General features: G+C 48.7%; 1 protein-coding gene across 2 annotated transcripts in view; it reads right to left on the bottom strand.

Moving 5' to 3' along the window:
* TMTC4 (transmembrane O-mannosyltransferase targeting cadherins 4) overlaps positions 1-11,036 on the bottom strand; it is a 61,992-nt gene extending 50,956 nt beyond the window's left edge. For both annotated transcript variants that reach the window (XM_080799759.1, XM_080799760.1), the window contains exons 1-3: positions 10,902-11,036; positions 5,183-5,398; positions 874-989 (exon numbers count right to left, since the gene is read on the bottom strand). In XM_080799759.1, the coding sequence (XP_080655885.1) occupies positions 874-989; positions 5,183-5,344 (278 nt within the window). In that variant the 5' untranslated portion in view covers positions 5,345-5,398; positions 10,902-11,036. The remainder of the gene's footprint in view (positions 1-873; positions 990-5,182; positions 5,399-10,901) is intronic.
* Between the last annotated feature and the right edge of the window lie 11,258 nt (positions 11,037-22,294).

The following is a 22,294-nucleotide window of genomic DNA, read 5'->3' as shown; positions in this document are numbered from 1 at the left end:
GGAGAGGAAAAGCAAAAGGACAGCTGGACGGACTTTTTAAGCGCTAAAAGGCAAGACTGCAGGCCAAGACGATGTAACATAGCACACATTCGTCCTGGCTCCCCCCAGGGACCCCAGTTTAAGATAGTCCCGAAACCTGCTTATCCAAAAAAACACACAGGCACTCCTTGATCGTTCCTCCATCAGCCTTCCGCCCAACAAAACACATTCCTGTGGTCTGGAATTCTCACTCCTGCCTGCTGCCCACTGGCCAGCAGCTCCATTCATCATTTCTCTGCTTCTGAGAGGCCCGTTCCCATGGGCCTTGTGCACCCGAGAAACAGCTGGGAATGGGAGGTTTGGTGAGCTGAATACATCTACCTCGCGCAAATGGGGAGGGGGGTGAGAGTGTTTTTAGCTTGATTTCGTTTCTGCACACTGACTTGGTAGCAGTAGGAAGGTTTTTACCTTATTATTTTCATAGTGGAAACCCCCCACAATGGCATTAGATGCCAGGAGCTGCCTTGACTCACATTGTTTCTCCAGTGTAAACCAGCAAAGGCCCCGCCTCCAAGGAATGTGCAAAATATGGAACGTTGCCCTAGTTGGCACATCATCCTTGCACAGGGGCCAATGCGCATCTTCTCCGTATCCTTCCACTCTCAGGATCCGCACTGGCAAAGCCAGCCCTGGAGTCAGGTGTCCTCACGCGCATTCTCTCCACCTTCCCGGGACCTATTCCTAACAGTTGGGATTAGCACGCACTTCTTGGAGCGCCTATGAGTGAGACCATGTTGTCCCCCAGGATCCACTGGCTCCGCGCCGGCGCACCCGGAGGCTCATCCCACCGAGCCTGGCACAGCAGCCTGCCCCGCCCGCGCAGTCACACCTCACCTGAAAGTCAGGACGGTCAGCGGACGGTAGGACTTGTGGCTGGTGTTGCTGCTCAGCCTGCTGCCCCAGAAGTCATGATGCCACAGGTCCCCGAGGGGCGTCTCCGCTCTGAGGTCCTGCGGGAACACAGCGGGGGGCATCCTGAACAAAGGCGTCCCGGCCCCTCCCCCACCCCGTGTCTCCGCCCTCACCGTGAGCTCTTCCCGGAGCTCCGTGTTCCCCTCTGCTCCATCTCTCCCACCCGTCCTGGCCCAAACCGCCATGATCTGTCACCTACCACACTGCCAGGCCTCCCAATGGGTCCGCTGCGCCCCGGGACACGCTTCCCAGGCTGATCTCTCCAAGACGCAAACTGGGTCACCTGCCCTAGCCTGCTTAAAGCACTACGGTAGCTGCCGTCCTCCCGGACAGAGCCTAGCCCGGATGTGGATGCCCCAGCCCAGGGTGCTCTGGCCCCTGCCGAGCTCTGCCCGCTCATCTCCCTCAGGCTCTGACCTTTGTCCCAACTCCACTCCAGCACCTGCTGCCGCCCATCCCAAAGGCTGGGCACGCGCAGGTGTCCCCCAGTTACCCCTCAGCTCTTTACAGCCCAGTTCCTCCCACCTTAACCTTCACATCTTAACCTTAATCCTTCACGTCTTAACGAGCTGTGACCTTCCTCAGCTGACGCAGTTCCCCTTCCAGAGGTCTCTGGGCATCTTGTCCCTGTCCTTACAGCGCCTGGCACACTGCCCCACCGGACTGAGGGTCAAAGAGGCCGGGCCACATCGCGTAGGTGGGGAGTATACAGAAGGTGCTTAATCTATGTTGAATGTGCATAGTCCTTTCATATTCATATGATAATTTCTCTAAATTAGCCCAGTTAAAACATGAGTGGACGAGCATACATTGTTTATTTTTGATCACGAGCTAAACAGAAAACTTAAAGATAAAACAACTTCCATGTAATTTTTCAAGATAAAAATCACTAAATATTAAAAAACGGTATCTACCTTACTATTAAGGTAATTTAATTTGGTCCTATAGTAGGGATGTTTAAAAATGCATCTTTTAAAGAAACATTTAAATGTAAAACTAGGGGTGCCTGGGTGGCTCAGTCAGTTAAGTGTCCGGCTCTTGATTTCGGCTCAGATCCTGACCTCAGGGTTGTGAGATGGAGCCCCACGTCGGGCTCCGGGCTCAGCGTGGAGTCTGCTGTTCTTCTCCCTCTGTTCCTCCCCCGACTCATGCTCTCTCCCTTTCTCTCAAATAAATAAATAAATAAAATCTCCAAAAAAATAGATGTAAAACGAAATTGCTTAAACTCTGTCTAATAAGAAGGGGCAGACACAGCACTACAGAGTAAGCAACAAAAGTGAAGGTTAATATTCTCTTTAAAGCATAATTAAAGAGAAATAATTTAGGGACTAGCAATTATGACAGGCTAAGCACAGCGTATCAGCCAAGGCCCTCTGTTGCACGAACCAGAATCAACTCTGATTAACATAAGCAAAAAAAAAAAAAGAAAAGAAAAAAAGGAATGCTTTAAAGAAGAGGGCAAGGCTCACAGACTCCCAGGGGGGGTCCCGGATTTGGGGCGCTGTAGCCAGAAGCACACCCACAAGTCACACCGCTGGACGCCCTGCGGAGGCTGCCCAGCCCTCTTTGTGGGACTAGCTCCCGATTCCAACAGGGGGAGTCTGCATCCAACCCGGACAGTCTCTGCAGCTTCCGACAACCAAGGTGGGGAAAGCCTCAGGCAGAAATACCTCCAACCTGGCCGGCCAGCAAGAGCAACCGGTGTCTCCAGCACGTGGGGGAGCTCGGGAAGGATTCGCGACCTCAGCGCCTACTGACTCGAAGGGCCAGGCTTGCGGTTGGGTGACGGAGGCAAAGCTGGTCACCTGACACCTACTCCGAGGGTGAATTTTCCTTCCCTTGTGTGTCAGCTTCAGAGCCCTTGAGCGTACTGTCCCCTCTTCTGAGGGTCGGTTGGGTATTTCACGAAGGTCTCGGAACCGCCCGCTAATTCGGTGGGCTCAGTCCCGAAGCTGGAAGTCCACCTTCTTTTGCATTGTCCCAGAAGTAAGTTCCCTTGTGAAGGAGCTGGGCGGAGGCTCTTTCCCTCCATTCGAGCAGAAAACGAACACCAGCGAAGCTCTAAATATTTGATTAGGCGGAGCCTCCACACAGCAGGCACTTAAGGAAAGAAAGGTCAGTTTTTCCTCCAATGATTTATGGAAAAGACGTGTGCCTGAAATTCCTGCTCGCGCCACTGTCTCAAAGAAAATCCTCATCTCGATGAAAACGAGGCGACGCAACACTACAAGGAAGCATCTGGAAAGCGGTCTTTAACACCACGACAACCCCGGAGCAGCCTGTTTCCCATTACTGCGGGCACCGTGCCAACGAGCAGAGCAGAGCCTTTCATTAGAGAGGAGAGGGAGAAAGGAGGGCTAGTGAGCTAACAAAGGGGCACAGTGTGATGCTGTAGAGAACACTGCCAAGACAATGTGCCGCGGAGCCACGGAACGGCTTCATCTGCCTTAGCCCAGGCAGGAGGAAGAATGATGACCGCAGACCCGGGCATCCCCCGCACAACCGAGCCTGCGCCTTCCCCCTCCTTGTCCATCAGGGCTCTTCGACGTATGGCCTAAGGGAACACTAGACAGCCCCCACTTTGTCAAAGTAGAAGTCAAGAAACTCTCAACGAAATGAAGAACGGGTGTTAAAATTAAGTCATATTCTCATATTCTTGTTAGAAAAGACAAGGACCAATGAAGCCACCGATGTGACATAGTTGCTGGGAGCTACAGATGTGTCGCTACTCTTGCCTTTAAGCACAGTTTCAAAAAGAAGGGAACACTGCGGTGACGTAGGGGTGAACTGGAGAAAAATGACCAGGGAAGATCCTGGATTAAAAACAAACATCGAGGATGCTGTAGTCCGTGTCATCAAAAGAGAGAAAATCAAGTAGAGACGGTATGTTACAAACACGAAACCTGCACGAGTCGCCCCCAGTCCCATCCCACCCTCGCCCCACAGAACACGTGTTGGCCACAGAGAATTTTTCTCAACATTTTCAATATGAAATGACTTTTTTTTCCTCATTTGGAAGAATCCATGAGTTGATGGATTTTTTTTTTTTAATCTTTATTTATTTGACAGAGAGCCACAGCTGAGAGACGAACACAAGCAGGGGGAGTGAGAGAGGGGCAGCAGGCAGAGCAGGCAGAGGGAGAAGCAGGCTCCGCGCTGAACAAGGAGCCCGATACGGGACTCGATCCCAGGAGGCTGGGATCATGACCTGAGCCAGAGGCAGCCGCCTAACTGACTGGGCCTCCCAGTCATCCCTGGATTCTTTTTTAAAGCATTTTAAAGAGCAATTTTAAGAGCATTCGACCACTGTGTTGCAAAGAGTTGGGACAGTTGCATCTACCCGAGAGAAAGAGATCAGTATATCCCTCCAGGTTCTCTTTCCTGCTTAAAGCACACACACAAAGCATCTGTTGAGTGACTGCGTTGTCACAGAGACTCTAATCGGTGCCATGTCCTCATTCTTTTTCCTCTGGGCTCTCCCTACATCCAAGTTGCTCAGTCTGATTTTCTTTGAGCTCCCTTGAATCTTTTCCTTCTTTTCCCCCCAACCTACTTCTTCCCTATCTCTAGCCAAAGACCAGATCATTTTTCCGGCACTGATACAGCACATACTGGTGAGCAAAACTAGCTGGGATTTTGCAAACTCAGCAAATCTGAGTCTCCCAATGAGAAATGAGCAGGAACTGCGGCTCCCGCGGACAGCACATTCATCCTCCAGCAGCTGCCTGCAAAGGACAAAGAAGGCGCCAACTTGCTGCCCGCTGCTAAGGACATACCTCTTGGCAGGTGAGCAGATTCGCCCATCACGGCAGCCAATGCATATTGGGGTTGGGGGGGCGGGGAGAACAGCTGTGGCCTAGAATTCTGCAAATCTGTCATAAAACCTGAAATACTTAGTCTGCAATGCCTTGCAACACCCTTCCTTGCTTTGTAATCTGAGAGAAATGGTCTCTCTGATACATGTGTAGACCGGGGCCCTGGACACGGCACGTGGGGAGGGTACAGCTTGAGGTCAGACGGAGGTTGGAGACCCTGCTTCCAACAATAAAAGGGACCCTAAATTGGGGAGATGCGACTAGACGGGTGAGAAATCTAGAACTCTCCGGCGGCCCAGGCAAACGCGGAAGCAAAGTTTAACACAGAATTATTCAACGCAAACTTTGATTATTAATGAGAAACAGGCAAATGGTTCATTAACAGAAGTTTCCCAGAAAGGAATTATGATACGAACCTTATTGTTAACAATAGCTTCTGAGTCATCAAAGACAAAATCTCCATCGTAGCTACGTGCGAAACACACGAGGGAAACAAATCCCACCACTAACTTAGCCCAGAAAGGCGGAAGAACCGAAGATGGAAGGATGTGGTCCAAATCCGCGTCCAGCTCGGCCATTTTGCAAACTGCCGGCTGCCAGCCTCTCGCTCCAGCATTATGCTGGTTAGAAATCTACAAGAAAAATGACAAGACACAAATATTCATAAACATGCTGTTAGGAATGTTTGTGCAGTGGACACATACATGTTCCTTAAGTAAGAACTACACGGCCATCTATACTGCGAGTTTATAGGATGCGATCATTGCAAACTTCAAGTTGTGGTTTTCTGTGGGCAGTACAGTCACCTGGGACACATGTAAACTGTCCTGGGCCCATCTGCAACCTACCAGACCAGAAGCCCTTGGGTTTCTGATACTGGATTATGTTGAGAAAAAAAAAAACACTGATTTGGGGGAATCCTGTATATATCAACCCCATAAAGCAAACTGTTTTTATAGTCCTTGAACCAGTTTATACCAGTTAAAAAAAAATTACCATGTTGCTTCTTCCAATCAAGAAAAATAAAAAAATAACTCCTTGCTGGGTCTTAGCACATTGTGTGTTTGTGTGTGTGTCTGTGTGCGTGCAAGCGTTAGGGTATAAACTTTTTTTTTTTTAAGATTTTTATTTATTTATTTGACAGAGAGAGAGAGAGAAATCAGAAGTAGGCAGAGAGACAGGCAGAGAAAGAGGGGAAACAGGTTCCCCACTGAGCAGAGAGCCCGATGTGGGACTCAATCCCAGGACCCTGAGATCATGACCTGAGCTGAAGGCAGAGGCTTAACCCACTGAGCCACCCAGGCATCCCAAACATGGGCCTATTCTGAAAGAGCTTACAGCCTCTCAAAACTCAGACACTCATCTCAGGTGAAAATTCAGAGAGAGGAGTTTTAACACAGATGACAAGGCAGGGCCCAGGATCGAAGGCCAGGTGAGAGGTTCACATACAGACAGGAAGGAGAGAACACTTAAGGACAATACCTTAGTCCAGAAAGCACTGAACTGAGTCTTAAAGGAGAAGAGGGGAAGCTAGTCCAGGTAAGGCTATGACCTTCAATGTTGATGAAAGAGTCAAGTTACGAACACACTCTTATTTTTTAACTTTTTCCCCAACAGACAAAATGTTTAAGTCAGAAAGGGCTGTCTCTCCATCTTGCCATTTATTAGTTCTATGGTCTTGTGCTTGTCACCTGTCCTTTTGGAGTCCACTTCCTGTGCCACTCAGCAGAGCATAACAACTTCCCAGTGGTGAGAGCTGCCTGAGAGCTTCCTGCCTTGGAACTTGCCTGAATTTCAAACTACCCTGCAAATCACATTTGATCTGTCCCTATCCCCACTACACCCTCAGCAGGTGCTTCGTTTGTATTTACCAGTATTCTGTTTGGCTCAAACTGCTCAGGTTCCAATCCTGTGTTACTTTGGACAAATTAACCTCCCTGGCCTCAGTTTCCTAACCTCTACAATGGGGAAAACTGTTCTCCCTTACGTGGTTGCCATTGAACAAAATACCCATCTAAAGTGCTTAGAACTGCTGCCTGGCTTTAATGAATGCTCAGGGGAGGTAACTATGATTATAAGCACTTCCTTTAAAAAGGGAAAAAGCACAGGCACAGAACTATTTCTTAAAATCCCCTTTAGTATTTTGGCTTATTGTCTGCACTAGGAAGGGACCCGGCCCCCAGTCCTTTCATGCAAAGATGGAAGAGAATCCCAGAGCCCTTGGCTGGGAAGGCAAATTAGATGTATTTGTTTCTAGGCCTCCAAGGGAATACCCAGAAGACGGAATCAATAAGAAGTCAGCCAAACGGGCCACCTGAGGTCACAGGCATCTTTTCTATAGGCTTTCGTCTGAGCAAATGTGGAGAAAGATCCAACAGTCAATGGGCACATCATCCTCTGATAACACTGCCCCTTTCCCGGTGCCAGAAAGAGGTCCAGGTTACAACCTGGAAAGGCTCTGCATCTCTCTCACTGCGGGTCTCTCAAGCTTCTCCCACCTAATGTAACTCACACTCTCGGCAAATGCTGGGGGGAAACAGTCCAGCGGCTATCTGCTGCCCTTCTGTTTTCCACTGAAAGGACAGACCACTGGTGATATCCAAGTGACCGCGGCAAATTCCACACAGGTCACCATGCAGGCCCCTACCACTGTGTCTACATTTCAGCTAAAGGAATTGCTATTAAAAAAGCAAAGCAAAACAAACAAAAATGTGAAAAAAGAAAAATCACAAAGACCATGCCGTTAGAAAGATACCACGACTTAACACAGAGGGAATAGAAGTGTTCTTAGATTTGGAAAATTAATGTAGAAGAAAATACATCGGTTTTCGTTGTTGTTTTAAGTAAGGGTCTATTGCGCTCCAATGCGGGGCTTGAACTCATGACCCTGAGATCAAGACCTGAGCTGAGCTCATGAGCTGGATGCTTAACTGCCTGAGCCACCCAGGTGCCCTAACACATCAGTTTTAAATGCACAAGAGCTGTAAGCTGATGAAAAGTCACAGAGCTGGTCTTGATGTTACCTGTCTTAGGCCCGAATAGTTGAATATTATTCACAAAAGGCTGAAGTGAGGTTCCAATACCCGTTCGGGAAGAAGACTGAAACAAGAGCTAATCTGTGCTCTTAAATGCACTGTCCTGGCCCACTTTTCATTTCTGAGTATTTGGAATACAGGTGAATCGTTTTGGTACTCAGGCAATAGCCCAGATGTACAGAAAGCAGATTGTGGACCCGAACATCGGCAGTGCCCTGGTGCGCCGGGCTGGACTCCTGGAGCATCACCAGGATGGTTGAGTCAATCGCAGAACGATCTCCCCTTCTATTGCAGGGACATCAGGGAACCTCGAGTCTGCCCCATTCCTCGCCCTCTACCTTAATCTTTTCTCCTGGCCTCCTTTCTCCTCATTGTAGCTTCTCTCCCAAGTCACCAAGGTTCTCCCCACTTTGCTGTACCATAAAATACTCAAAAATGCCCTTTTCACTGAAGCCATGATGACTAATGTATACACTGGGATAGTGCAGAAAATACTGTGGATTAGCAAATGCAATAAAAGCTCCAAAATGCTAGGAACCTATGCAAAGCTCTCAGAATGTCACCCAGGGGTTAAGAGCATGGGCTCTGAAGGCAGGCAGACTTGGACTTGCTACCTTTGAGAACTCGAAGGTCGGTTCCTCATCGGCACAACAGGGCACCACCGCATACTTTGGGACGTTGTCATAAGGATTAGAGGAGAGAATGTATGGAAACATTAAGTTTCCATTATTGTTACTATTTTGGAGAAACTGGTTCCCAGTGCCTGGTCTCTGATCTCTCGTCTGGGGAACACCGATGGGGCCATCAATTCTTTATTCCTGCGGATGGGCTTCCCAACCCGGGCCAGCAGTAGCCCATCCAGTCCTGATATCACTGAGAAAAGGGTGCCCTTCTTTGGATGGGCCCAGGGCACTGTGTACTTGTCTGGTGTATGTCCAGTGTAAAACAGGGACCCTGCTCCCAGCCTCACTTCCTCCAACATGAACGGGCCTCATTCTGGGATGCTCCCAGCGGGCTTGGTGCTCAAGAGGAGTTCTGCCAAAGTGAGGTGGTGGACACGGGTGGACCGCCCCTCCACCTCTTCTGGTGCGCAGGCCATGAAAGAGGAAGGCGCACATTCTCTTTTTCTTTTGACAGGTCTCGGACTGCCCCTGTCCCCTTCCTGTCCTCCAGGTGTCCTGCCTGGGAGCCCTGGCTCTGGCGCGTAGCTTGATGGTAAATGCACCATAGGAAGTGAAAAGAAGGGAGCCTCACTCATTTAGACCTCAGGCTCCGTCCACAGTGGATCTGACCAGGCACAGAGCCGTCGCTCTGACCCCCGACTCCTGCGCTCATTTTGGACTGTTCAGAATTAACTGGCCCTCGAAGTAATTGAATTTGGAACAAAGGAAAAGGCTCTTTATTCTCAGTTTCGCAAAACTTCTAATATGAAGCCTCTACCATGAGGGTTAAAACAAATCAAACCACCATCAATGGTTAAAAAGACCTCAAACAAGGACCCCACCTCCCAGAACAAAAGTCACAGAGCTATGAACCCTGGGGACCCAGTGACAGGTGACACAGCTGCCTTGGATTGCAGGCAAGAAGAATGGAATGACTAGAGCTAAAAGGTTCACCCAGAAATGTGAGCACCAGCGACCTCCTACAGAATATTCCTCCACACCCGTGGCAGTGCCTGCGGGCCTCTGGCCCACCTTTCTACCTCCTCAGTAACAATCCCTCCAAACGCAAGCTGCCCTCTGCCAGGCTGAGATGAGACAGTGCTTCTGGAAATCTGAGTAAAGTACACCCATCATTTCTGACCCAGCATCTCGGGTGCTTGAACTGGCCCCTCCTCTCTTGGGGCCCTCAAGGTATGCGAGCCTGTCATCTGCACCGCCCTCCTCTGCCAGGCGGAGCTGGAAAAAAAAAAAATGCTACTCAAAGTATCTTCCTGTTGCCACAGCCTCTCCTCTTTTTAATTCAGTAACAGGAGAGAGCCATGTGGGTCTACAGCAAGGATGACTGCGTGTGGTTCGACATTCACAGTGACACGGTCCCAGAAAGTTTCCAGCTTGCTAGCTTGTAGCCATTTTCCCATCGAAGTCAGCCGGCATCCCTTCACCCCACGTCCATCTGGGGGTGTGCCAGGCATGGTCAGGACTGCCGGGAGAGGGGACAGGGAGGGGATCCAGGCAGTCGTTACTGTAATCGTTCCTCAAGGAATTCTCCCCATCCATCTTCTCTTCCAGAGATAACAGTGTGGGATGATTCACAGCGCGCTGGCTTGATTTTTTTTTTCTCCTAACTCCTCCCTTCTTTTGTGTGTGGTTTAAAAAAAAGAAAGAAAGAAAAAGAAACATACACACACACACACACACACACAGAGCCCACAGTCAAAACATCAACAAGACCAGAAGCCCCGCGGAGTTCGCAGGAGGTGAGGCGGCGGCTGCGCCACCTGCTCGGCTTCCCTAAACTCCAAACCCGCGCGGGGAAGTGACAGCTCGGCGGCCCCGGGCAGCCCGGCCGGTGGCACGCGGCTCTCCCGCCGCCGCGCTCGGCAGGCAGCGCGGAGGAGCTGGCACTGGCGGCGCTGCAGGGGACCCGCCTTTAACCCAGGGCAGGCGGCCAAGAGGCCCGGCTGTGCCCAGCCATCGCCGGCGCCGCGGCCAGCTGGCGGCCAGGCGCGGAGCCCCGCGGCCAGGTGGCCGCTCCGGGGACGCGCCGCAGGCGCCTGGTGCGCCCCGGGGCGACGGAGCGCCCGCGCAGTGGGAGCAGACAGGGGTGGCGGCGGTGACCACCGCCCGGGGCGGAAGGGGCGCAGGGGTCCGGGGTACGGGCGGGCGGAGCGCGCACCCTCCACGGCGCGCCCATTGTCCCGCGTGCAGCTTACACCGGGGCGCACGGCGCTCGAGGCTCGTGTCCCCCGTGACCCCGGCCCCGGCCGCAGCCCGGGTCCTGGAGCCAACTCCCGGCAGCACCGCCGCCGGGCCCGAGCCGGCCCGCGGGGCTCGGGGCGCGGCAACAGCGGGGACCCCGCGTCCGCTCCGCGCTCAACTCCGCTCGCCTCGCCGCACGCTCTGCCGCTCGGCCCTGCAGGGGCCGCCCCGCGCGTTACCTGCAAGGAGCCCGAGCGGCGGCCGCATCTCCCTCCCGGGCGCGGAAACTCCGGCCGCTCTCGGCGCCCGCCCGGAGCTGGGCAGGGGGAGGGGCCGCCCGCGCCGCGCCCCCGCCCCCCCGCCGCGCCCCCTCCCTCCTGCGCCGCGCGCCGCCCGCACCGCCCGCAGCTCCCCACGCGCGCGGGCGCCCCCTCTCACTCTCCCGCCTCCGCCCGCCCTCTCCTCGCGGCCATTGGCTGCTCCAGCGGTCACTTTCGCGCCGCAGCCCGTTCCTCCTCAGCTTATTGGCGGACGCGCCGGTGACGTCGGGCCAGGGGGCGCTAGTCGGCGGCGAAAGAGGCGCAGGGACAGACGGCGTCGGCGGGAGTGCAGGAAGCGACTTCTGGGCGCGGAGGCCGGGCGAGGCCCGGCGGGAAGGGGCGGCCCCAGCTTGGCCCCCGGAGGCGGAGGGCGGGCTGCGGGCCGGGCGGCCGGCCTCCTGCGGTCGGCGGGCGCGGGACCCTTCCCCGGGCTCTGTCTTGCGCTCCTCGCGCTGTCGGCGGCGCTCCGCGGAGGGGCTGCGCGTCCCTGCAGGAGCGGCAGCTGGAGGAGAACCTTCCCGACTCTCCCGCTCAGGGAGGAGTTGTGCTAAATCTGCGTGTCTCCAGTTCTGCCTGCCTGACTTCTTCCTGTCTGGGAGGAGTTGTCTCGGCTCTGTGGGTCTCCACTTGGTGCCTCTCAGAACAGAACAGAACGGAAGCTGCTCCTTCCGTCCGAGGCCCTGCCGCCTGTTGTTATTAACGGATCCTCTTCCTCGGCTCAGGTCTTCATTCTCCTGCGGATGCACGAACCCTGCCGGGGCCCTTCACCGGGCCAGGCGACATTCAGGCGGCCATCATACCGGTCGTCACTTAGTCCGAAACTTTCACTCCCAATCGGATTGCCTCTCCACCCGCCAGTAACGCCCATGTCAGGAGATGACTTTTGCTGCCTCTACAAAAAGAGAGAAATCCTTTTCCATGTTCCGCCTCCAGAACACTCAAACTTCCCTAAAGCCTTGATTCCACCCTCCATTCCCCGCTTCCCCCCGCAGTATCGCAGAGTCCAGTCTGAGATCAGTCCCTCCCTCTTGACGGGATTCCAATCATCAGCCTTTAATCAGTCCCAAGAGTTCCTCTGCCCCTCACCCCACCCTTCCAGCGGCCACTGGATCCCCTCTCCTACTCCCCATAACTGAAGTTAAAAGAGCTGCCGGTCCCCATGGCCCCCTCCCTTCTCTGGTATTTCAGTTCCCAGTCACTTCTTGGTTTCCACATTGCGCTGAAATTGCCTTTCCTATGGTCACCCGTAATCACTAAATCCAAAGGATGCTCTCCTTTCTCATTTTACTCCATCTCTCAGCAAAATCCTTCCTCAGACACACTTCCTTTGGTGGTAGTCATGTGCTGCTCTCCTGTTTTACCCCAGTCTCCTTACTGTGCTCGTCTGCTGCTCTCGATGACTTCCAAAGGACATATTTTTAAGGTCTCAGCCCGTTCATGCTACAATTTTCCCTTTATGATTTAATCCACTGCCAGCGTTTCAATCAATATATCTCAGATTTACAACGCCAGTCCTTATTTATTTGAGCTCCAAACCCTTTTCTGCGGCTTCCGCCTGGTTGTGTCACTGGCATCTGGGATGGAAGGCATCCCAAATAGAATACATGCTTTCACTGCTTTCTCCTCCTCAGGGCTCCCTGTAATAGCGGTGTTACAGCCACCTGCCCAGTATTTTCCAAACCCTCAGCATCTAACAAATCACCAAGATTGTACTCGCTCAATGTCGATCAATTCTGCCCACTTCTTTCCATTTCCACTGCCACATATAAAGATGTTATGCTGCTGTGCTTGTGTCTTCCCAACCCACATGCAGTGATGTCACATTGGCAGATTGCGATTGGCCATTGCTAGGGTATTTACACCATAGAAATTGGCCAATGCTATGAATCAGGGCTCAATTTGTTGTCTCACTGATTGTCTCTAGACTTTCTGAATTAATTAACTAATACAGATCAAACTTTAAAATGTGTTGTGCTTAGTGCTGAAGCTAGGAGATTTTAGTTTAATGGATTTATAGAGGGTAAAAATAGTTTAACAGATCACAGATCGGATTTAGTGACAATCAGTTCATCGGGAAAAGAGCAGATTGGGACATAATCCTTTTGTGAAATCATGGTTGAATTACAAGTTTTGGTTGGATACAGATAGAAGCCTTCAGCAGAAATCAACAGAGGCATTGTGTGAGAATATCCAAATGATGCTGCATGACCAGGCCCCTTGCCTACTGCTCCTGAATGGTCTCATGCGCCTGTCACCTTTGTTTCCTGAGCTCAGCCCCCTTGGTCTTTTATAGTCCTGGAGTGTGCTATGCTCCTTTCCATCTTGGGCTGTTCACATACCAGCAGCCCTTTCTCCGGCTCTCCTCGTGACCCTTGGCTAACATTAATTCATCTTTCAGGTCACTGCTCAAGTGTCAATTTCTCAGAAGAGCCTTCCCTGAATTATCTCCCCAAATACCCTTGGGTCTTTTTGTACATGCTCTCATTGTTCTTATCAGAAGTGTAACTAACTAACCATGTGATCATTGTACGAAGTCTATCTCCATCATTAGACTGTGAATTCCGTGAAGATAAGGGCTATGGGCGTCTTAAGTACCGTACCCTTGCAGCTGCTGTGCCTCCCACAGAGCAGGTGGTCAACAATGTCTCTCCAAAAAGAAGTACATTTCTGGGGTGCCTGGGTGCCTCGGTCAGTTAGGCAGCTGCCTTCAGCTCGGGTCGTGATCCCAGGACCCTTGGATTGAGCCCCGCATTGGGCTCCCTGCTCCTCGGGAAGCCTGCTTCTCCCTCTCCTACTCCTCCTGCTTGTGTTCCCTGTCTCATTGTGTCTCTCTCTGCCAAATAAATAAATAAAATCTAAAAAAAAAACAAAACAAAAAACCAAAAAGATTTCTGAAAGTCATACTTGATATTGGTGATGCTGGAATTAGAATTGCAATCTCCTGGCTTAATCCAGCAGAATTCTATTCCATGAATTGCTGAGCCAGCCGTGATCAAAATATCATCTTACTACGTGCCAAGGAAGGGCAGGCTCTGTGAATATTAAGGTGAACGTGGTGCTGATTCCACCTTTCACAGTCTTATGGTTTATTATTTTTTTGAAGAGTATTTATTTATATTCTTGACGGAGAGAACAAGAGAGCACGAGCAGGGGGAGCAGCAGAGGGGGAGGGAGAAGCAGGTTCCCCCGCTGAGCAAGGAGCCTGATATGGGACTCGACCCCGGGGCCCCTGGGATCATGACCTGAGCCGAAGGCAGATGTTTAACTGACTGAGCCACCCAGGCACCCCAATCTTACAGTTTATTAAGAAGTATGAGATGCAGGGGTCTCGGGGTGGCTCAGTCAGCCAAGCAGCCAAACCAGCCAACTCTTGATTTCAAATCTCAGATCATGATCTCAGCGTCCTGGGATCAAGCTCCTCATTGGCCTCCACACCCACTGGGGAGTCTGCTTGAGGATTCTCTCTCTCCCTCTTCCTCTGACCCTCCCCTCACTCACAGTCTCTCTCACTCTCTCTAAAATAAATCTTTTTTAAAAAGTACGAGATGCAGAGAATATCTTGCTGCTGCGTGTTCATACACTGACCCCCACCCCTTGGACAGGGGGTCAGGGTCACCATCACACATAGAGAACAGGTTGGTTGAGTGCTTAGTGTGTGCCAGGCACTGTGCTAAACAGTTATTTTAAAAAATTCTCACAAAAGCTCTAACGAGTGAATATCATTATCCTAATCCTATGAGGATTTCCTATGAGGAAAAAGAGGCACAGAGGTCCCAAGTCAAACAGCCAGTGTATTGCTTTTTTTCTTTTTTTTTTTAAAGCCAGTGCCTGCCTGCCTTTCTTTCTTTCTTTCTTTCTTTCTTTCTTTCTTTCTTTCTTTCTTTCTTATTAGTTTCAGAGGAAGAATTTAGTGATTCATCAGTTGCCTATAACACCCAGTGCTCATTACATCACGTGCCTTTCTTAATGCCCATCGCCCGATTACCTTTCCCCCCATGGCCCCTCCCCCAGCGACCCTCAGTTTGGTTCCTAGAGTTCAGCGTCTCTTAGGGTTTGCCTCCCTCTCAATTTTCATCTTATTTTATTTTTTCTTCCCTTCCCCTATGTTCATCTATTTTGTTTCTTAAATTCCACATATGAATGAAATCATTTGGTACTTGTCTTTCTCTGACTTATTTCACTCAGCATAATACCTTCTAGTTCCATCCATATCATTGTAAATTTAGCCAGAGCATTTCTTAGTGGAGCCAAGATTGGGTGCACAACTGAGGGATGAGGCTGGGGATTTAAAGAACCCTGGAAATCCCTAACAAGGTTGATATTTGGGGCTGTAAAGAACTAAGACTGAGAAGATGGTAAGCATTGTCTTCCCATTCCCCCCCATATGTTTTCTCTTTCTCTCTTCTTAGTAGCAGGTGTCAAAAGTTGGAGGGAGGGGTGCCTGGGTGGCTCAGTTGGTTAAGCATCTGCCCGCAGCTCAGGTCATGATCTTGGGGTCCTGGGATCAAGGTTCAAGTCAGGATCCCTACTCAGCGGGGAGTCAGCTTCTCCCTCTCCCTCTGCCCTCCCCCACCGCTTGTATTCTCCCTCTCTCTCCTTCTCTCTCTCTCTCTCTGTCTCAAATAAAATCTTTTTGAAAAGAAAGTTGTTCAAAGGAGATGAACCATTTGAGCCTTTTGGAAGGAAACTACATAATTGTTTGAAGACAGGTGGTGTGGAGCCCCTGCCCAGTGCCACACTTTTGCTTCTGATGGGTATACCTTGAGGGCTGGCACTAATATTGAGTGTATCTGGGTTCCTTGGTGGCACCTCTAAGTGGGGTGGGTGGCAAGCAAGCAGGGAACCAGAGTCCCTGTACACTTGCCACAGTCAAGGTAGGCAGAGGTTGTTTGCTCCAGGGTTGGCTCACACATCAAGGAATGAGGTTCTTTCCATCTCCTTGCTCTGCCATCCTTGTTGGGGAGTCATTTCAGTTTCCCTTATGGTATAAAATGGTTCTCTCAGTTCCTGGAATCTTATTTGGAAAGGAAAGATCTACAAGCAGGAAGGAACCTTCTCCTTTGATGTCTGACTCCTAGGAGGGTAGAAATCTTTCCTAGAAACTCCCAACCTGAGATCTTGGCCACATGGATATCCTTAGGTCATCTACCATCATGGGAAGAGAACCAGCATAGTCTGATCAGGGCTTAACTGTAATGCAGTCTTCTTTCGCTAAATCACAGGGTGTGGGGGGCATTTGGTGGGTTGGCAATTTGGAGTTTCTGTTGGGAGCAATGGATGTTGGAGAGGTAGCCATTAGGATGTTTTACCAGATGGCATCTGGAAGGGGATAGAGTGTCAAGGGAGAATTTTACTATTAATACATGAAAGATTTTAATTGGTTTTTACATTGAAAAGAACCAGAGGCGAGGGAGCGGTTGAAGATAAAGGAAGAAAAAAATTATATGGACCATGGTCTCTGAGGGGCTAAGAAGAAAATCGAATGCAGGGTATAGGTTGGAATAGATACCTTTTTCCTCTTAAGCTAAAGAATATTTAAGGATGCTAAATAATACAAATCTCCCACTCATATGTTGTCTAATTTGGGGGAAACATATTTTCACCTGTTTACCCAAGTTCAACAAGTTAGCTGTCTGCCCTATTCTTAAATTAACTACTTGCTCTCTTTCATTATTTCTAAATTTTCCTCTTTTCAAGAGGCCCATGATCATCTGTTTTTAGGATTTCCAAACTCTTTGAGAGTTGGTTAAGAACTTTTTTTGGCCAATCAGTATTTGCCAAGTGTCGATATTTTTTGGTATAAACACTAAGAATGCTTAGGAGAGAAATGCTAAATGGTTGTATTTGCTTAATCTCAAAGCATTATATTTCACATAGTATTTCCATACATTTTCATTTTTAATGTGGATTTTCAACACTAGGCGTGTAATAATACATTAAGCAAACAAGCTTATCTAGCCAATGTAGTTATATTTGAATCTCCATTTTTAAGCCCTTAAGTAACTGGAGAAAACAGTTTGATGTCAGAGCAGGGAATAAAAAAGGGTTTACTCTGTGCAGGACCATCCTAAGCATGTTATGTGTATTAATTCATTTGGTCTAGGCAACACCTTAAAAAGTAGACCTATTACTGTCCCGTTTTATAGATGTGGACACTGAGGCACAGAGAAGCTAAGTAACAGCTTTAAGGGTAGAGCCAGGACTCAGGGCCAGGTGGCCTGGCCAGGAAAGAGTCATGATTTAACCAGTTCTCTCTTCCACCCCTACATGGCCTGGGGCGCACATCAAGAATTATACAAACTCCTTCTCAAAACCTGCATTTTTATCTCTTTGGCCTTTCTTCCTCTCCTCCTCCTCCTCCTCCTCCCTTTCTTTCTCCTCTTCCTTCTCCTCTCCCCCTCCTCCTCCACCTTCTTCTTCTTTAAGATTTTTAAATTTCTCCATTTGAGTGAGAGAGAGAGAATATGAGCAGGGAGGATGTTCAGAGGGAGAGGGAGAAACAGACTCCTGCTGAGCGTGAAGCCCCATGCGGGGCTCCATCCCAGGACCTGGGATTATAACCTGAGCTGAAGGCAGACGCTTAACCGACTGAGGCATCCGGGTGCCCCTCCTTTCTTCTTTTCAATCTTCCTTTACCTGATCCTTAATATTCCTTTGCTCAGCAACCTGAGCAAATAGGTTTTAAAATAAAACCTATTTTAAATCTCTATTTAGAATAAATGTTGCAGTCATGGAATAATTAACAATAATAATGGTTAATCTTTACTGATAGCTTAGTATGTGTCAGACACATACATATGATACATGTGTTCACAGATGATTTTCTATGAACCTGACAACCCTTGGAGTGTGCTTATTTCCCCCATTTTACAGATGTGGGAGTCAATCTTAGAGACATTAGGTAGCTTGTTCAAGGTCATGCAGAAAGCCAGGGGGAGAGCTGGGATTTGCATTAGGCAACATGGTGCCAGATCCCATTTTTTAAATCATTACACAAGATTGCCTCCTGTCTGATTACTGTGTCTTCAAATTTTTGCTTTTCTCCTCCAAAATACTAGAATCTTTCCCACATGCTCCCCTTTCTTTGGATTGAAAAAGTCTTGCTTTTAAAACCAATGGGTAAGATTGGAAAGAGATGGTATCTCAGTTTGAGAAATGAATTTCAAAGAATAAATATCCAACCATGAACAGATTACCTGAACAACAATCACGAGTTTCCTATTAAGTAACATCTCCAAGCATAGGCTGACAGACGTATGGCAAATGTACAGAGGAAGGAATTCTTTCCAGCATTTAAAGGGACACTGAATCAGATGACCTCAAAAGGATATTTCGAGTTGATGATTCTGGTGCTGTTAAGGTATAATTTTCAAAAAAGTTGAAAACGTGACTCTCGCATACACGCATAGAATGAAAACAATGTTAAAGATGTCACCCAGCTTTCTAATAAGAGAACTAGAGAAGTGGTAAAACCAGTCCAGTAAGAATTAGAGGAAGAGGAATTACCTTCACCAGGAAAGACATTCTGATACAAGTTTGGTAAGTGTAAGATAAAAATGGCTAATGTCTACAGGGCAATAACATCATAACCTTTAGGATTATCCTTTTTACTAAATGGAAGTTATTTGACTCTCTACTGGACAAGGTTTACAAGTTCACAATAAATACACAGAGATGGCGATTTATCTAATAAGAAGTTGAAAAAGCAAATAAAGCAACAATCTCCTAAGAATTTAATAATACTTGGATGAATCTGTTAAACACTGTCCCAGTGTATTAACTTCCCAGAGCTGCTGTAACAAATGAACACAAACTGGGGTGCTCAAGACACCAGAAATGTATCCGGACATCTGAGATCAGGGTATATCCAGTGCTTGTTCCTTCTGGAGGCTGTGAGGGAGGATCTGTCCTATTCTTCTCTCTTAGCTTCTTCTGGTTGCTGGCAATCCTCGAGGTTCCTTAGCCTGTAGACACGTCACTCCAATCTCTGCCTCTGCCATCATAGGGCATTTCTTCCTGTATGTCTGTTTCTCCCTCTTTTCTCTTCGAAGGACACCAGCCGTACTGGATTTAGGGTGCACCCTACTCTGGTATGACCTCATCTTAACTCATTACATCTGCACAATCCCTATTTCCAAATAAGGTCACATTCTGAGGTTCTAGGAAGGACATGAATTCGCTGTGTGTGTGTGTGTGTGTGTGTGTGTGTGTGTTGTATATTCAACCTAATGTATCCAGTAAGAGAGTAAAGGGACATGACACCTACTTTTTTTTTTTCTTTTCCTTTTGTGTGTGTGTGTGTGTGTGTCCTTATTTCCAAGTTTTAAAGACTTTTTCTTAACAGCAGCAGTCACTTTCCTCGTCTCTCCACTGATGTCTCATGCGTTTCAGCCAGAGTCGTCCTGCTGAGGCTGGCTTTATGTGTACTGATAGGATACAAAGGAAAGATACTAAGTACATGTCTAATAAAAAAGTAAGGTCTAGACCACATAGGGATGCTTGAATATAATCATACAAAAGGCTTTAATAACAATAACAGTGCAGGTCTCCGGTCACTCGGTTACCATTTTGGGAGGTCATTGTCATGAGATGTTTGGGTATCTAACGTGCCCCTGGAATTATTATGGGTGACTCAGGAAAGTAGGTCTTGACACACATTAAGAAAAGAGGAGGAAATTTTAAGTATATAGGCAGCTTCCCTGCCCTCTTTTTTTGTTTGTTTGTTTAAATGAAAGCTTTTTAATAGGATATCTGGTTAGAAAGGATTTAGGATTTTGTAACAGAGGAGCTACTAGCACTTATCTGGGTTAGCCTCTGTAACAAGTGTCTTTAGAGTAGATTTTTGGGAGGCTGGAGAACGGAGTCACCTCAAGGGGCCCTCAGTCATACAAATGTAATTTGAGTAGGGATCCATTCCTCTGGTCATTTACCGGGAGACTTTTTGGTTAGACCTTGTACTGGAGAACCCTGGCTGCTGGAGATAGTTACTGAATTAGCAGGTGGGTAGATTTGGGAGTAAAGGGAGTGAGGCTCATCTGCTCTCCTTTCACCCCTGAAATTCCACGTTCTTGAGGTTTTTTCTGATGAATCAAGATGACTCTGACAGAGCTGAAGTCAGTCGATGGGAAAAGTCATGTAGGACTCAAATGGGAACTCATTTATCTATCCATTCACCTACATACCTACCTACCTACTTACGTAATCTATCTATTTGGGTGGGGACGTATCTGGGTTGGTGAACTAGGCTCAACACAAGGCTTAAGTATTTGTGGTCTTCCTAAATCTGTTCTAGCAGAGTGTCATGCTGGAAAAAAAAAATGGCCAAGCATGTGGTTGAACTAAAGGTGATATAACCTACCTCAAGGTCCAGGTGTAGAACACAACTGTGTTGGAAACTGAGAAGCCATTGGATACCAACTGGGCATCCATCAGGCATGGTGGCAGCCCCAGAGAGAGAGTCCTGGGCTTGATCTGCGAAACTCAGATTTTCCTCTGCTTGGGCCTGGGGGGTGGGCAACTGAACTTTGAATTCTTGGCACTGAGATGGAAGGTATAAGGAAGCTTTCTGGAAGGTAAAAGTCAATATTTGTTTGGATTTTCCAAAACACCCCAAATCCACGTACACAGAGCTTTTATAAATAATACAGATTCTCCACAGAGGTTGGAGATAAGTTTATACTGAAGCAAAGCAAGCGATTTTAATGGGCACAGAAGATACTCCCATTCTAAAAAGATCTATTAGCTGTCTATTGTTCATTAAAGATGGTGGCCCGTTCTTGGTCATTCTCCCCTCTAGAAGATGGAGTTTATTTCCCGTCCCTTTGAATCTGGGCCATCCTGGTGACCACTTAACCAAAAGAATGCTGTGGAAGTTAACCAGGGTCACTTTGAGGACTGGCAGCCTCTGCTTCCTCTCTCTTCAAAAGCTTGTCCCCCAAACCTGGCCGCCATGTTGTGAGAAACTCTGTACAACATGCTCACCCAAGCTGCCAGCCAACGGCCAGCACCCACTGCCAGCCCTGTGAGTGAGCGGTCTTGGGCATTCCATCTCCAGATGTTTGCAGCTCCAGCTGCCTGTGATACAATGGAAATGGAAACTATATCCTAATGAATTTATGGATTTGGCTTAGCAGATGTCATTCGAGCTCCCAGATGACATTCAGACCCAGCTCACATCATGTGGAGTGAAAGAAGCCTGCAGGCGAGTCCAGATTTAGGGTAGACTGTGTAAGAGAGAGGCATCGCTGAGGCAGCTGCCCATCCCTGGGCTCTATCCCTCATCTCACTCCAACACTGTCCTTTTGGGCAGGCTCCTCCCCGTTTCTAGTCTTCCTGCCAGTTCCACCATCACGTCTCTTCCATTCTGCTTCTGGTCTCATTGAAATTACTTTCCCCCACCCTGGATCCTTTAAGCCTGCTGGTCCAGGAGCTTCAGTGAGCCGGAACTTACAGAGGCAGGCACTTATATTCTTCCATGTAATGTCAGTTCTCTCCCAAAGGAGGATTGAGGGAGTGAAATTTTCTCTGCAGATGAATCAGGGATTAATGAAACTCACTGCTTCCCACGCATTCATAGCTGAACAACTTCTCTTCCTTCCCTTTTTCGTCCCCTCCTCTTCTCTTTCCTTCTCTTCTTCTTCCTCTTGTCAAGCTCCCCTGTTCTCCTCACCCTCATTCCTCTGCACACCAAGAGGAGGTAAAAGTGCAAATGATGGGACGCCCAGTTGCTTTTTCAGAACAATCACTGTTCCAGTTCCAAAAAACAGATGACCTCACAGCAGAATTGCATACCCAGAGTCCATCAACAAGTATTAGATGATGATGGAAATGAATTAGTTAATCAACATATTCATTAAGTACCCATTCTCTGGAAAGTACTGAGCTAACCAATAAGGAAGAAATCAAAGATTATATGACATTGTTTCAAACATTCTTTTTTCTCCCATTTTCGTTCTGTGCATCTCATGTACATGGCAGTGACTCTCATTCTAGTCTACTAATTTAAACATGTTTATTGAGCACCCCCAATGTCTCAGGAACTATAGAGGTATGAGCTTTAAGGATGGTTCCTTTAGCTCCTTACACTCTCTCCTTGTACCAGTTTCCTAGGGCTTCTGTAACAGAGTACCACAAACAATAGTGATGGAGACCAGAAGTCTGAAATCAACGTGTTGGCAAGATCATTTTCCCTCTGAAGGCTCTAGGGGAGGATGTCCCCCTTCCTTGCCTCTTCCCATTTCCGGGGGCTCCAGCTGTTCTTGGCTTGTGGCAGCGTCCCTCTGGTCTCCGCCTCTGTCCTCAGATGGCCATCT

The sequence above is a fragment of the Martes martes genome (genome assembly GCF_963455335.1).
Source record: "Martes martes genome assembly, chromosome: 3".
NCBI classification, from domain to species: domain Eukaryota; kingdom Metazoa; phylum Chordata; class Mammalia; order Carnivora; family Mustelidae; genus Martes; species Martes martes.
The sequence above is the reverse complement of the archived record's forward strand: the minus strand, read 5'-3'. Positions and strand labels throughout refer to the sequence as shown.